General features: G+C 38.2%; 2 protein-coding genes across 2 annotated transcripts; both read right to left on the reverse strand.

Moving 5' to 3' along the window:
- Positions 1–1,167: 1,167 nt before the first annotated feature.
- LOC111811481 (3'-hydroxy-N-methyl-(S)-coclaurine 4'-O-methyltransferase 2-like) lies at positions 1,168–3,086 on the reverse strand. Its single transcript, XM_023698352.1, has 2 exons — positions 2,325–3,086; positions 1,168–1,579 (listed from the first exon to the last, which is right to left on the reverse strand). Exons 1-2 carry the CDS (start codon positions 3,078–3,080, stop codon positions 1,283–1,285), a joined length of 1,053 nt encoding a protein of 350 aa, XP_023554120.1. The 5' UTR covers positions 3,081–3,086; the 3' UTR covers positions 1,168–1,282.
- A 4,994-nt stretch (positions 3,087–8,080) lies between these two features.
- Positions 8,081–15,227, reverse strand: LOC111776419 (xanthohumol 4'-O-methyltransferase-like). Its single transcript, XM_023655855.1, has 3 exons — positions 14,478–15,227; positions 8,485–8,487; positions 8,081–8,374 (listed from the first exon to the last, which is right to left on the reverse strand). Exons 1-3 carry the CDS (start codon positions 15,225–15,227, stop codon positions 8,081–8,083), a joined length of 1,047 nt encoding a protein of 348 aa, XP_023511623.1.
- Positions 15,228–16,600: the final 1,373 nt, after the last annotated feature.

Below are 16,600 nucleotides of genomic sequence, written 5' to 3' on the forward strand. Positions count from 1 at the left end.
AAAAAAAAAAAAAAAAAAAAAAAAAAAAAAAAAAAAAAAAAAAAAAAACGGAATAAAATAAATAACGTTAAAATTAAAAAGATCCTATTGATCTAACCTAAGTTTAAGAAAATAAATATAGTTACCCTATGCATATGCATGTGTCATGGTCTCGAATTGCGATGTCATCGTCAACCGTACAAAAATGCCTTACTTTACCTGAAAAGAAATAGCACACAACTTCAGTATTTAAAAAAATACTCATTAACTGACCCCACAATTGGGTCCGAGAATGCAAACGCATGCAACTCATGATGTAGGAACCTATCATTTAAAAACCATCATAGGGGTGACTTCCTATCTGAACAAAAATTGGATGTAGTACTTCCCTACACACGATCCACGTATGCGAGTGTGGATCCCCAAGCGGTTCGCACCCCCTGGACTCATCATAGTCGAGCTAGTTATTTGTAGCGACATCCGAAGGTCAGCAGACCCCATCATAAATGGAGAAGTATCTCGATATAGATGTACACACACAATGCATGAGGTCCTTGTAGCTTTCATCTTTAAATTATTTTCGTGACACAACTCTATACACCGTTTATATGACTAAGCACTATGTAGGTGTTGGTCTTCATATGCTCATCATCATTAACTTCAATTAGGGTTGTCCTTAGAAAATAAACCATCGCCATAATGCATATTGGTATTACTTCATCTCAATATGGAATACATCATACTAATCCATCTCATCATCATATAATCTTACATTACCATATTATCATTCATCATCATCTAATGTCATCATATACATCATCACATCATCATATAATATTATCATATAACATCATCATGTAACTCAGTCACATCTTCATACATCATACATCATAATTACAAAGCATAAATGACATGTGCATGGGCAACTAGACGCGTGTCGTCATACATCAAACAAGTCGTCCAACCTATCCGATAGTGAGACTACATACATGGTTGACGAAGACCCTTCGTTTGACGTTTCTACACAGTTAGGGTGTCTAAGAATACAACTTTTTTTCAATGAGATCCTATTTCACATAAAAATATGATTATAATTGAACCAAGATGAAAGTCGGACAAACAAAAATTGAACGGGCCAAACTCGGACTTACATGTGCCTCCAGGCACAGGGAAGGAGGCTAGTCGCTAGTCCCACATGCGAGTATCACGTGCGGGCCATTTATCTGAAATTTAAATATCTTATTTTTGAACTAAGAAAACAACAAACATACAAGTACATTCATATACTCCTCCTTTTAACTTATCAAGGGAAGGCTTGAATAACAGATTGAACAGCTCGAATGGGAGTTATGGTGTGTCGAGTAAAACCAGCCTGATGAAGAACACAAGCCCATTCTTTAGCTGTTCTTTCCTTGCCGTCGTTGGTATGAGCCATCATCACCATGTCTAGCATTAATCCCACATCCCACAGATTATTTTCTTGTTTTCCCTCAAGAACTGCTTCTACAATTATTACTTTTCCAGTCTTTTTTGGGATTGCATCTCTACAGTTCTTCAAAATTTTGATGCATGTCTCATCATCCCAGTCATGTAGAACCCACTGTCAAATAAGCTCAAAGTCAATATATGTTTGCAACGGAGAAGCTAATCTAAAGTTCACCTATATTCATTTGAATGGTTCAGACACAAATTAAAGTTTTATAGATTTATTAGACATAAATTAAAAAGTTTAAGGATTTATTAGACAATTTATATAATTTTCGGATTAAATAGATTCATGATGGAAAGTTTACCTCTGGTGAGATTCCACATCTGTTGGAGAGAAGAACAAAACATTCTTTATAAGTGTGTGGAACCCTAGCAGACGAATTTTTAAAACTTTGAGAGGAAACTTAAAAAGAAAAGTCCAAAGAGGATAATATCGGCTAGCTATGAGCATGAGATGTTACAAATGGTATCTGAGCCGGACACCGAGCGATGTGCCAGCGAGGAGATTGAGCCCTGAAGAGAGGTGGACTGGGGAGTCCTACATCGATTGAAGAAGGGAACGAGTGCCATCGAGGATACTGGACCCTAAAGGGGTGGATTGTGAGATCCCACATTCGTTGGGGAGGAGAACGAAACATTTTTTATAAGTGTGCGGAAACCTGTTCCTAATATATGCGTTTTAAAAACCATGAGTGGAAGCCCAAAAAGTTAGCAACAGACTCGTTTTAAAACCTTGAAGAAGGGAACGAGCTGTTACACCGACCTATTAACCACTTTTTAAAATTTAGAAACCTATCAAACAAAAATTTAATACTCAACTAAATTGACATAATTTAACAATGTATGAGTATACCAACCATGAGGAAAGCAGCATCAGCCTTGGGAACACAATCAAACATATTGCCACCAACATGTTGTACACCGATGGATGGTGGTGAAGAAGCAACGACATGTGGAAGATCAAAGTTGATGGCTTTAATCCATGGGCAAGCCTTGACTATCATGTTCAAGCTTGTTCCATTCCCTCCACCCACATCCACTAAACATTCAACTCCTTCAAAAATCTCTCCACAATCTTCAAGTAATGCAGGCACACTCATCACCCTCGATGAGCATGCCATAGCATCATTGAGCATTGCATTGTGTGTTGGGTCAGCTGCCGCATAGCTCCATATATCTTTGCCATGAGCAGCCTCAAATGGTATGGCTTCATTGCCTTTTATTCTCGCGCTGAGGCCATGCCATGGTGCGAGCATCACTGGGTTGCTCTCGAATAGAAGAAGTGGAGCCATGCTGCTGCCGCTGCTACTGGCAAGCAGCCGAGACATGGGCGTTTGAGCGTAGCTTTTTGTGGGTTCTTCTTTGAAAATTCCTCGATGAACCAAGAATCGCATGATGCGGTATAGGAGTGAGGAAGAACAATTTAAAGAAGATGATAGCTCGGGGAGTGTCATGAGGCCTCCATGGCTATCGATTGTGTCACCAATTTTGAGTTCTATCGCACATTTTATGATTGACATTTCAACGAAGCCAAATATGTATTGCCAAACTTGAAGACAAGCGTGTTCATGTTCTTCGTTCTTTGAAATGGATTGTTTCAAAGCAAAGTCCATTAGGGATTGTGTATCTTTTTCAATTGGGATGATATCATTGTCCTTTCACATCCATATATATATATATATATATATATAGATTGGGAGAGGGAAAAAGAAATGAGGAGAGTTAAATTATGAAGTTTTGTGTTGGATGTGAATTTTAAAATTTTGTATCATTTATCATTAATCAACTTATTTAACATAAAATTACAAGGCCACCGTCTAATTAGACATATGTTTAATTTGATATCGATTTTTAATTTTGTTACCAATTATCATTATTAAAGATTCGTCCATAGGAACTTAAAGTTGAAGATGTATTGTCATAACTCTCATTTAATTTATAATGTTCATACTTTCGGTTATTAACTTTCGTTCAGTTCATAACCATTTTGTTTCATATTCTCATTCATTTGGTTCATGTATGAGAATTAGTATTGTTATGCTTATATAAAAATTTGTTTAACATTGTTTTGAGACGTGGAGTCATTGTCATTTTATATTTGTCTAGTGACATTTGGATTAGATGTGAAGTCATTGTCATTTTATATTTGGGAGGCAATTGGGAGGAATTTTGTTGCCAGTCTTTGTAGTGTGAGAGTTGAGAGATACACTGTACACACTTTGGTTATAGTGATTGGCTAACACCCCTTGATGTGGAAGAATTTCTTCTCTCTGAACTACATAAATCTTTGGGTCTCTTTGTTTAATTTCTGTTTGTGGGTGTCTTAGTGCGATTGGTCTTGCTTCTGCTTCTGCTACAACAATTGGGTATCTGAACATTTTGGTTGTGGCATTAGGGTACAATTTGGTTTTGGCATTTAGGTGCACAACAAGGGGTATCAGAGCTAGGTTATGGCATTTGGGGCATTATGAAAGATTTAACCTCATCGACCACGAGACGTGCTCACATTCACCATCAATTATCGAGGATAATTTTCTCTTTGCAAGCTTGCTTATTTGTTCTTGAAAATGATATTTTCAAGAATTGTGATTATCTTCATCCATTCAGATTTTGTTGGCATTGGTTGGTTAATTTAATCTTGAGCTTGCACAACTTGATATAAAAACTGCTTTCTTGCATGAAGATTTGAAAAAAGAAATACATATGACACAACTAGTTGATTTTCGAGCGGTCGAGCAACAACATTTGGTATGTAGATTGAAGAAATCCAACATTTGGTACGTTGATTGAAGAAATCTTTGTATGACATTGCAGTCTATTGTTGCATTGTTTACCACCAAAATGGAGTATATCGCAGTCACGGTAGCTTTTAAACAAGCTACTTGAATACATGATTTGGTTAATGACTTCGGTATTTCTTAGGAACACATAGAATCGGTTTTGTGATAGCCAGAGTGTTATTTGTTTCTGAAAGAACCAAGTCCATCATGCTCGTACCAGTCATATTGATGTCCCTGTTAAAGGGCACATTCATTTATTGAAAATTAGAACGGATGATAATCCTGCGGATATGGTGACAAAGGTAGTTGCTCGTGAAAAGTTTTGGCATTGCTTGGATTTGATCGACATTAGAGGGAAGAAATAACTATTGACTTGATGGCAACCAAACCGATTATGTACTCGGGGATCCAGTTATCTGTTTGAGGATCTTCGAACATGGTGGAGATTGTTGTAAGTTGTCATAAAGATGTATTGGCATAACTCTCATTTAGTTCATAACCATTTTGTTTCATATTCTGTTCATGTATTAGAATTAGTATTACTATGCTTATATAAAGATTTGTCTAGCATTGTTTTGAGACGTGAAGTCATTGTCATTTTGTATTTGTCTAGTCACATTTAGGTAAGGGAGTCACTGTTATTTTGTATTTGTCTCGAGACAATTAAAAGAAATTTTGTTGAGAGACTTTGTGGTGTGAGAGTGTAAGAGAAATACACGGGTAAACACTTTGATTACAGTGACTGACTATCAACCGTGGATTAGGGAAATTTCTCCTCTCCGAACCACGTAAATGTTTGTGTCTCTTTGTTTAATTTCTGTTTGTGGGCGTGTGAGTGCGATCGATCTTAGTTTCGCTTCTGCTACAACAATTTGAGTATCAAAGCATTAAAGATTGTGACATTACAATACAATAAGTGGTTTGAGAGCATCGAGGGTTGTGAAAATGAATGGATTTGCTTAACATAAAATTACAAGTCTACAGTCTAATTAGACATATGTTTAATTTTATATCTAAGAGTAAAATTTTTAATTTTTGAGTAAACAAGGAAATATATTAAATGCCAATGCCATTAAAGCTAGTGGTTTATTTCTTTTGCAACCAATTATCATTATTAAAGATACGTCTCTAGGAACTTAATTCTTATAAACATGCACACTCCACCCTAGCAAGATTTTAAAAAGATGGACAATGCCCACATTAATAAATATGCAAAAATAATTTCTATTAACAAAATTAAATGGGACGGAGACAGAAACCAATATCTATTCTTAGTTTAATTCTTAGTTTAACGGGGGGTTTTGATCTATTTGATCTTATGACATGGATATACATCGAGATAGAGTGAACATCGTAATATTGAACGTTGATTCTAAACTTGTAAAAAGAGACCGAAGTGATTTGATATTGAATCTAATATAAAGATCGATAGTGACTAGATCTTTAGCCTTCTAAAAGGTCGATAGATAGTTTATTATTAAAAATGCATAATTAGTTATGTAATTAAAAGTTGACATTTATTGTATTTTTAATAAATTTAGGGTGCATTTTAGTTAGAGATGTCCACGGTCTCGGTGGCTCTAGGGATATCTTTTCAGTTCGTCCTTATCTCCTATTTCAATTCTCATTTCTCCAAAATTCTCTAAGCTTTGATCTTTATCTTTGCAACGACTCTAAATTTTTACTTACTTAAAGTCGTCATATGTGAAATTAAATGTTTAAAAAGTGATATGGAAATCACCCAAGGGAAAGTATGAAATGAATTATCTTGATGATCAAGATCAAGAGTAAAGAAAACTCGTTTCTAAACTCGTGATTCGAATCACTCCACAAGAGGTTTGATCAATTCCACTTGAATGCCTTTGACATGCAAATTCTAAACACAAGATTTTGCAAAGAAAAATTTAGCTCTCAACAAAGCTAAAATATAAATTCTACTCTTAATTCCAAAATCTGATGTCTAATGAAACAAAAGAATGAGCCTTTATAACCTTAACATATGTGATACATAACTCCCAAATTGAATGGGCTAGTAAATGAGAAATATGTATAACCTCCCTGTTAAAATGACTAGTTAATGGTGGAATATGGTAACCTATCTCGGTAGATTAAAATATAACCTTAACTCCTATATTTAAAACTAGCTTAAATATGACAAACAAATAGTTAAACTGTAATTAAACAGTGCAATGAATAAAATGTGCTTATTAGTCATCCTTGGACTAGTTTCATAAATTCAACCGAGTTCATTAAATGCAACTTAAAGTACATTTAATTCATCTTTTTCTTGGAGCTCAACTTTACACAACATATAAGGGAGGTCTCCAACGTCTTCTAGAATTTCTTTTGATGAGCTCACCCTTGCTTGAATATAACTGTGTAAGGTTTGTTGTAGCTTCTTGGCTCTCGTCCTTGTAATTGGGGAAATTCCTTAGTCGTGGTTCATATCAAAAAGTATAACTACATTTTAAAACAGTGTCATGGACTTACGTGTTCAAAAACATCTTTAAACGACTCAACAAAAAACTGAATAAAATAAATAATGTTAAAGTTAAAAAGACTCTATTGATCTAACCTAAGTCTAAGAAAACAAATATAGCTACCCTATTCATATGCATGCGTCATGGTCTCGAATTGTGATGTCACCGTCATCTACAGGGATGCTTTGCCTTTACTTGAAAAAGAAATTGCACCTAACTTGAGTATTTTAAAAAATACTCATTAACTGAGCCCACTATTGGGTCAAAGAATGCAAACTCATCAACTCATGATGTAGGGAAATCATTTTAAAACCATCAAGGGGTGACCTCCTCTCCGGAAAAAAAATTGGATGTGTATGCGAGTGTGGATCCCCAAGCGATTTGCACCCCCTGGACCCATCATAGTCGAGCTAGCTGTTTGTAACGACATCCGAAGGTCAGCAGACCCTACGTGTCATGCGAGGCATGATCGTTGTCATCATAGTGTACGCGTCTGTACTCATCATCATAAATGGGGAAGTATCTCAATGTATATGTACACACAATGCATTAGGTCCATATAGTTTTCAATCTTTAAATTATCTTTGTGACACAACCCTATATAACGTTCATATGTTACACTAAGCAATATGTAGGTGTTGGTCTTCATACATTCATCATTATTAACTTCAATTAGGGTCGTGTTCTTAGAAAATAAATCATAGTCATAATGCATCATGGTATTCAATACATGCACTTCATCTCGATATGGAATAACGTCATACTATAATCCGTCTCATCATCATACAATCTTACATTACCATATTATCATTCATCATCATCTAATGTCATCATATACATCATATACATCATTACATCATCATATAATATCATCATATAACATCATCATGTAACTCAGTCACATCTTCATACATCATACATCATAATTACAAAGCATAAATGACACGTGCATGAGCAACTAGGCACGTGTCGTCATACATGAAACAAGTCGTCCAACCTATCCGATGGTGAGGTCACTTACATGGTTGACGCATACCATTCGTTTAACGTTTCTACTCAGTTAGGGTGTCTAAGAATTCAAATTTTCCTCAATGAGGTCCTATTTCACATAAAAACATGATTATAACTAGAACTAGGATGAAAGTCAGACAAACAAAAATTAAATGGGCCAGAATCGAACTTACATGTGCCTCCACGCATAGGGAATTAAGGAGGCTAGTCGCAAGTCCCACATGCGAGTACTACGCGCAGGCCGTTTATCTGAAATTTAAATCTCTTGTTTTTGAATTAAGAAGACGACAAGCATACAAGATACCTGAGAAAAGTACATTCATATACTCCTCCTTTATCGTATCAAGGGAAGGCTTGAATAACAGATTGAACCACTCGAATGGGAGTAATGGTGTGTCGAGTAAAACCAGCTTGGTGAAGAACATAAGCCCATTCTTTAGCTGTTCTTTCCTTGCCGTCGTTGGTATGAGCCATCATCACCATGTCTAGCATCAATCCCACATCCGACAGATTATTTTCTTGTTTTCCCTCAAGAACTGCTTCTACAATTATCACTTTTCCTGTCTTTTTTGGGATTGCATCTCTACAATTCTTCAAAATTTTGATGCATGTCTCATCATCCCAGTCATGTAGAACCTGTTAAACCTAAAATAGATCATAACTGTATATGAAGTTGAGACGGTGTTGGAGACGGTGTTGGAGATGGTGTTGGAGATGGTGGATGGAGAGGAGGAAGAAGACAGAACCCACTATCAAATAATCTCAAAGCTAATATTCTTTTTCATCCAAAAATTTCACCTCGTCAATATTAGTTTGCACGGTATTGATTTAGTTCGTATGAACTTTAAAATATATTTAATAAATCTCTGAACCTTCCGACCTCTATTTCAAAGGTTAAAAGGTTATTGGTTATTGAACTTTACAAATATCAAGTGAGTTCTTGAATTTCAAATTTAGTATCTATTAGATATTTAAATTTTAAAAATATGTAGACACTTATATTAGACACAAATGAAAGTTTTACGTATTTATAAAATTTTTGGTTAAATAGACTCACGATGGAAAGTAATAGACTCACGATGGAAAGTTTATCAATTGTGAGATCCCATATCAGTTTGGGAGGAGAACGAACCATTCTTTACAACCGTGTAGAAATCTCACCCTTGCATATGAATTTTAAAACTTTGAGAGAAAGTTTAAAGGGGAAGCGAAAGAGGAAAATATTGTTGAAGCTAATAACAGTAATTTGAAATTAGTCACGAATGAAGATAAGGAGGAGGTGAATTCAATTTCATCCACAAAAATCCCAACCAACTCCGGAATCTCCTCTAGACCTCCCTCCCCATCATTCAAATTACTCCTCCTCTCAATCTCACTCCAGTTTTTTGTTGTCACCAACAACTGGTATAAGAGCAATCTTGCAGCAGCAAAAATGGCAGCAGAAAAACAAGTTGAGAGCTACGTTTAGTCCGCCATCCCGAGGTTCGATGGTCACTATGATCATTGGGCGATGTTGATGGAAAATTTTCTCAGATCAAAGGAGTTCTTTGATATGCTGGAGACGGGTTATGAAGAGCCAAATGAAGGCGAGGTACTCTCAGCTGGTCAACAGCTGGTCAACAGCAACTGTTGGCAGCATCGAAGTTGAAGGACCTAAAGGTCAAGAACTATTTATTTCAGTTCATTGATAGGACTATCTTGGAAACATTGCTTCAGAAGAAGACATCCAAGGAAATTTGGGATTCTATGAGGAGGAAGTATCAAGGCTCAACGAGAGTAAAACGTGCTCAACTACAAGCCGTCAGAAGAGACTTTGAAATTCTCCAAATGCAAAAGGGAGAAACGGTGAATGATTATATTGGCAAGGTTATAAGTCTTGCAAGTAAAATGAGGATGCATGGTGGTTCAATCACGGAGGTTGCGGTCGTAGAAAAGATTTTGCGATCACTAACTCCAAAGTTCGATTACATTGTATGTTCTATCGAAGAAGCAAACAAGGCAGTTAACAATGACATGTACACCACAACAAAATGGTGTGGCCGAAAGGAAAAACAGGACCATTCTCAACATGGTTCGAAGTTTACTAGATAAAGGAGAAGTCCCGAAGGAATTCTGGCCAGAAGATGTCGTGTGGTCCGTTCACATTCTCAACTGGAGCCGTACTTTTTCTGTTAGAGATATGACTCCACAAGAAGCATGGAGCGGAAGAAAACCTACAGTAGACCACTTTAGAATCTCTGGGTGCATAGCATATGCACACGTTCCTGATGAGAAAAGGAAGAAACTTGAGGACAAGAGTTTGAAGTGTGTGTTTCTTGGAGTAAGCGAGACCTCTAAGGCGTACAAGCTCTATGATCCTTTGACAAAGAAGGTGGTGGTAAGTCGTGATGTAGTCTTTGAAGAAAAGAAGACTTGAACATGGGAAGAAAAGATCACTGTGAATCAGCAGATTCCTGTAGATCTTGAAGAAGAACAAACTGAAGCCCCTATTCAGCCTCACTATGAGCATGGAGAGAGCTCATCACAAGCTCAACAAGAAGAATCAGTAGAAGAAGATCATGATCATAATCAAAGAAATCCAAGAACAAGAAAGAGACCAAATTGGATGATTTATTATGAGATGGACTATGAATCAAGTGATAGTAGTTATTTTGCATTCCTTATGGATAGTGATCCAATTGTCTATGAAGAAGCGGTAAAGGAGAAGAAATGGAAGGAAGCTATGGACAGTGAAATCAAATCCATAGAGAAGAACAAGACTTGGGAGCTCACCGATCTTCCTAGAGGGCAGAAAACAATCGGAGTAAAATGAGTATTCAAAACCAAGTTGAATGAAAACGGTGAGGTGGATAAGTACAAGGCGCGACTCGTTGCAAAAGAATACAAGCAGAAGTATGAAATTGATTACAAGGAGGTATTTGCACCAGTGGCACGTCAAGATACTATCAGGCTCATAATTTCTATTGCAGCACAGAAATCTTGGCCTATTTATCAACTTGATGTGAAATCGGCCTTCTTACATGGAGAGCTTCAAGAAGAGGTATATGTGGAGCAACTAGAAGGTTTTGTTCAAAAAAGCAAAGAGGAAAAAGTATACAAGTTGAAGAAAGTTTTATATGGTACAGTCGCATTGATTCTCATTTTGAAAAGATGGGATTCACTAAATGCCCGTATGAACATACGTTGTATGTGAAAACTGAAAAGAGAGGTAACATTATNTGGGTCAGCAGCAGCGTAGCTCCATAAATCCTTGCCATGAACAGCCTCAAATGGTGCTGCTCCATTGTCTTTAATTCGCGCGCTGAAGCCATGCCATGCTGCGAGCATCACCGAGTTGCTTTCCACTAGAAGAAACNTAGGCAATAATGAAGAAATGTTTGAATCTTTTAAGAAAAGCATGATAAGGAATTTGAAATGACAAATCTTGGTTTGATGAGATATTTTCTTGGAGTAGAAGTTACTCAAACTCCCGCAGTAACTTTATCTGTCAGAAGAAATATGCAAGAATTACTTGAAAGATTTAAATTGGATGAGCGCACATTTGGAACTCCATCAGAATTGGGTTTGAAATTGCACAAGGATATTGAAAGGCGAGAGGTTGATAATAGGTACTTCAAACAAATTGTGGGAAGNGGTTTACAAGTGAGAAATACTATGTCCATTGGTATGAGGCCTTTTGGGGAAATACAAAGGAAAGCCATGAGAGATTATGCTCAAAGTGGACAATATTATACTATTGTNAAAAAACATCTAAATGCAGCAAGAAAGATACTTCGTTATGTGAGAGGAACGTTTGATTTGGGGGTATTCTACAAGAAAGAAGATGATCCGAAGATGGTTGGNGGAGTCTTGATTTCTAACCTGGTATTAGAGTCATGCCCTAAACTTAACCATGTCAATAGAATCTTCACATATCGAATAAATAATTGTTAGCCTCGAACGTGTAGAACAAAGGGTGTACTTTGTTCGAGGGCTCCAGAGAAAGGAGTCGAGCCTCGGTTAAGGGGAGCCTTATAGTGAACTTTATTCGAGAGGAGGATTGTTGAAGATTATTGAGAGTGAGTCAATGAGAGCTTAGGGTTCGTTTTAATTGTGTTTAATAATTGATTTCATTTTAATTTATATATAAGTTCATTAAGTTAGAAAGCAATTACTTACCTTTAATTTTTCAATCTTTCTATCTTTCATTTAGAAATATCTATCGGTGGGGTAGAGACGAGAAAACCTTTTCCATCCCTATCTTGCAAATTTTCCATTTACTTTTATTAGGGCTAGGAATCCCCATTGCATCATTGTCACTCGTTCCTCTCTCTAATTGATGTGAGATCTCACAATACACTCTCCCTCGGGGCCCNTAAGCACATCGATGTTCGATTTCATTTCTTGCGTGATTAGTGTAAAGAAGGCATTATTGAACTCAACTTTTGCCGAAGTGATGAACAAATCGCAGACCTATTCACAAAGCCCTTGAAACAACCATTGTTCGAGAAGCTTAACCCACATCCACTAAACACTCAACTCCTTCAAAAATCTCTCCACAATCTTCAAGTATTGCAGGCACACTCATCACCCTCGCAGAGCATGCCATAGCATCATTAAATATGGCGTTGAATATTGGGTCAGCAGCAGCGTAGCTCCATAAATCCTTGCCATGAACAGCCTCAAATGGTGCTGCTCCATTGTCTTTAATTCGCGCGCTGAAGCCATGCCATGCTGCGAGCATCACCGAGTTGCTTTCCACTAGAAGAAACGGAGCCAGGCTGCTGTCGCTGCTACTGGCAAGCAGCCGAGACAAAGGTGTATGGCTATAGCATGTGAGATTTTCGCCTGTGATTTCTTGTTTGAAAATGCCACGATGAACCAAGAATCGCAGGAAGCGGTGTAGGAGTGAGGAAGAACAATTTAAAGAAGATGATAGCTCGGAGAGTGTCATGAGGCCTCCATGGCTTTCGATTGTGTCACCAATTTTGAGTTCAATGGCACATTTTACCATTTGCATTGGGATGAAATTAGATATATATTGTTGAGGATTATTGGGAGTGAGTCCCACGACGTTGGTTAAGTGGAAGATCATGGGTTTACAAGTGAGAAATACTATGTCCATTGGTATGAGGCCTTTTGGGGAAATACAAAGGAAAGCCATGAGAGATTATGCTCAAAGTGGACAATATTATACTATTGTGGGGAGTCTTGATTTCTAACCTGGTATTAGAGTCATGCCCTAAACTTAACCATGTCAATAGAATCTTCACATATCGAATAAATAATTGTTAGCCTCGAACGTGTAGAACAAAGGGTGTACTTTGTTCGAGGGCTCCAGAGAAAGGAGTCGAGCCTCGGTTAAGGGGAGCCTTATAGTGAACTTTATTCGAGAGGAGGATTGTTGAAGATTATTGAGAGTGAGTCAATGAGAGCTTAGGGTTCGTTTTAATTGTGTTTAATAATTGATTTCATTTTAATTTATATATAAGTTCATTAAGTTAGAAAGCAATTACTTACCTTTAATTTTTCAATCTTTCTATCTTTCATTTAGAAATATCTATCGGTGGGGTAGAGACGAGAAAACCTTTTCCATCCCTATCTTGCAAATTTTCCATTTACTTTTATTAGGGCTAGGAATCCCCATTGCATCATTGTCACTCGTTCCTCTCTCTAATTGATGTGAGATCTCACAATACACTCTCCCTCGGGGCCCAACATCCTCGCTGACATACTACTCGATGCCTGGCTTTGATACCATTTGTAACGGCCTAAGCCCACTGCTAGTAGATATTGTCTTTTTTGAGCTTTCCCTTTCGAGCTTCCCTTCAAGGTTTTTAAAACGCGTCTGGTAAGGAGAGATTTCCACACTCTTATAAAGAATATNGGAAGAAAGATGGGGATGTGCAGAATCCATGATGTATATCAAGAAGATGAAGTGAAGTTCTAAACTGATTTCCGCAGAATTCAGTTTAAGGGAGGGTGTTGAAGCTAATAATAGTAATTTGAAATTAGTTACTACAGAGAGAAGAGGAGGTGAATTCAATTTCATCCACAAAAATTCCAACCAACTCCGGGAATCCCCCTATAAAAGGACCTCCCTCCCCATCATCCAAATTACTCCTCCTCTCCATCTCACTTCAGTTTTTTGTTGTCACCAACAGCCAGTGAGGAGGTTGAGCCCTGAAAGGGATAGACACGAGACGGTGTGCCGGCAAGGATGAGAGCCCTAAAGGGGAGTGGATTGGGGGGTCCCACATCGATTGGAGAAGTGAACGAGTGCTAGCAAGGACGCTGGGCCCCGAAGGGGGTGGATTGTGAGTCAAAGGGGGGTGGGGGTTGAACCCGAGGTGGTGTCCCAGCAAGGACGAGGGTCCTGAAGGGGGTGAATTGGGGGTCTCACATCGATTGGAGAAGGGAACAAGTGCTAGCGAAGATGCTGGCCCCGAAGGGGGTGAATTGTGAGATCCCACATCGGTTGGGAAGGAGAACGAAACATTCTTTATAAGTGCGTGGAAACTTCTTCTTAACATACATGTTTTAAAAACCATGAGGGAAGCCCAAAGAGTTAGCAACAGACACGTTTTAAAACCTTTAGTGAAAGGCCAAAGAGGATAATATCGGTTGTTAACGGAGTTTGGGATGTTACACCGACCTATTAGCACTTTTTAAAATTTAAAATTCTATCCAACACAAAATTGAAAGATTAAGTACTTATTGGACACGAATGACCAAATAGACATAATTGAAGCATACAAACCATGAGGAAAGCAGCATCAGCCTTGGGAATACAATCAAACATATTGCCACCAACATGTTGAACACCAATGTATGGTGATGAAGAAGCAACAACATGTGGAAGATCAAAGTTGATGCCTTTAATCCATGGGCAAGCCTTGACTATCATGCTCAAGCTTGTACCATTCCCACTACCCACATCCACTAAACACTCAACTCCTTCAAAAATCTCTCCACAATCTTCAAGTATTGCAGGCACACTCATCACCCTCGCAGAGCATGCCATAGCATCATTAAATATGGCGTTGAATATTGGGTCAGCAGCAGCGTAGCTCCATAAATCCTTGCCATGAACAGCCTCAAATGGTGCTGCTCCATTGTCTTTAATTCGCGCGCTGAAGCCATGCCATGCTGCGAGCATCACCGAGTTGCTTTCCACTAGAAGAAACGGAGCCAGGCTGCTGTCGCTGCTACTGGCAAGCAGCCGAGACAAAGGTGTATGGCTATAGCATGTGAGATTTTCGCCTGTGATTTCTTGTTTGAAAATGCCACGATGAACCAAGAATCGCAGGAAGCGGTGTAGGAGTGAGGAAGAACAATTTAAAGAAGATGATAGCTCGGAGAGTGTCATGAGGCCTCCATGGCTTTCGATTGTGTCACCAATTTTGAGTTCAATGGCACATTTTACCATTTGCATTGGGATGAAATTAGATATATATTGTTGAGGATTATTGGGAGTGAGTCCCACGACGTTGGTTAAGTGGAAGATCATGGGTTTACAAGTGAGAAATACTATGTCCATTGGTATGAGGCCTTTTGGGGAAATACAAAGGAAAGCCATGAGAGATTATGCTCAAAGTGGACAATATTATACTATTGTGGGGAGTCTTGATTTCTAACCTGGTATTAGAGTCATGCCCTAAACTTAACCATGTCAATAGAATCTTCACATATCGAATAAATAATTGTTAGCCTCGAACGTGTAGAACAAAGGGTGTACTTTGTTCGAGGGCTCCAGAGAAAGGAGTCGAGCCTCGGTTAAGGGGAGCCTTATAGTGAACTTTATTCGAGAGGAGGATTGTTGAAGATTATTGAGAGTGAGTCAATGAGAGCTTAGGGTTCGTTTTAATTGTGTTTAATAATTGATTTCATTTTAATTTATATATAAGTTCATTAAGTTAGAAAGCAATTACTTACCTTTAATTTTTCAATCTTTCTATCTTTCATTTAGAAATATCTATCGGTGGGGTAGAGACGAGAAAACCTTTTCCATCCCTATCTTGCAAATTTTCCATTTACTTTTATTAGGGCTAGGAATCCCCATTGCATCATTGTCACTCGTTCCTCTCTCTAATTGATGTGAGATCTCACAATACACTCTCCCTCGGGGCCCAACATCCTCGCTGACATACTACTCGATGCCTGGCTTTGATACCATTTGTAACGGCCTAAGCCCACTGCTAGTAGATATTGTCTTTTTTGAGCTTTCCCTTTCGAGCTTCCCTTCAAGGTTTTTAAAACGCGTCTGGTAAGGAGAGATTTCCACACTCTTATAAAGAATATTTCATTCTCATTTTCTTCCCTAAACGATGTGAGATCTCACTGACAAACTCATACATTTCTATAGAAAATAGTTAAAGTTTTATACATATATCATTTTAAAAATCAAGTGCAGAATAATATATTTTATTCTATTAAGAAACAACCTAAAGGTGATGGAAATTACGTCCCTTGTCTTGCATACTCGTTACCACTAATGGTCGCAATAAGACTATGACGATAATGATTCATGANCCAAATTACTCCTCCTCTCCATCTCACTTCAGTTTTTTGTTGTCACCAACAGCCAGTGAGGAGGTTGAGCCCTGAAAGGGATAGACACGAGACGGTGTGCCGGCAAGGATGAGAGCCCTAAAGGGGAGTGGATTGGGGGGTCCCACATCGATTGGAGAAGTGAACGAGTGCTAGCAAGGACGCTGGGCCCCGAAGGGGGTGGATTGTGAGTCAAAGGGGGGTGGGGGTTGAACCCGAGGTGGTGTCCCAGCAAGGACGAGGGTCCTGAAGGGGGTGAATTGGGGGTCTCACATCGATTGGAGAAGGGAACAAGTGCTAGCGAAGATGCTGGCCCCGAAGGGGGTGAATTGT

The sequence above is a fragment of the Cucurbita pepo genome, chromosome LG15 (assembly GCF_002806865.2).
Source record: "Cucurbita pepo subsp. pepo cultivar mu-cu-16 chromosome LG15, ASM280686v2, whole genome shotgun sequence".
NCBI classification, from domain to species: Eukaryota; Viridiplantae; Streptophyta; class Magnoliopsida; order Cucurbitales; family Cucurbitaceae; genus Cucurbita; species Cucurbita pepo.

Bases quoted from the DNA above. Each gene is read 5' to 3' on its own strand.
- LOC111811481 (XM_023698352.1), bottom strand. From the start codon at position 3,080: ATGGACTTTGCTTTGAAACAATCCATTTCAAAGAACGAAGAACATGAA. The intron at 1,580-2,324 runs GTTGGTATACTC...CTTATTTGACAG, and splicing joins CTGATGCTGCTTTCCTCATG to TGGGTTCTACATGACTGGGA.
- LOC111776419 (XM_023655855.1), bottom strand. From the start codon at position 15,227: ATGATCTTCCACTTAACCAACGTCGTGGGACTCACTCCCAATAATCCT.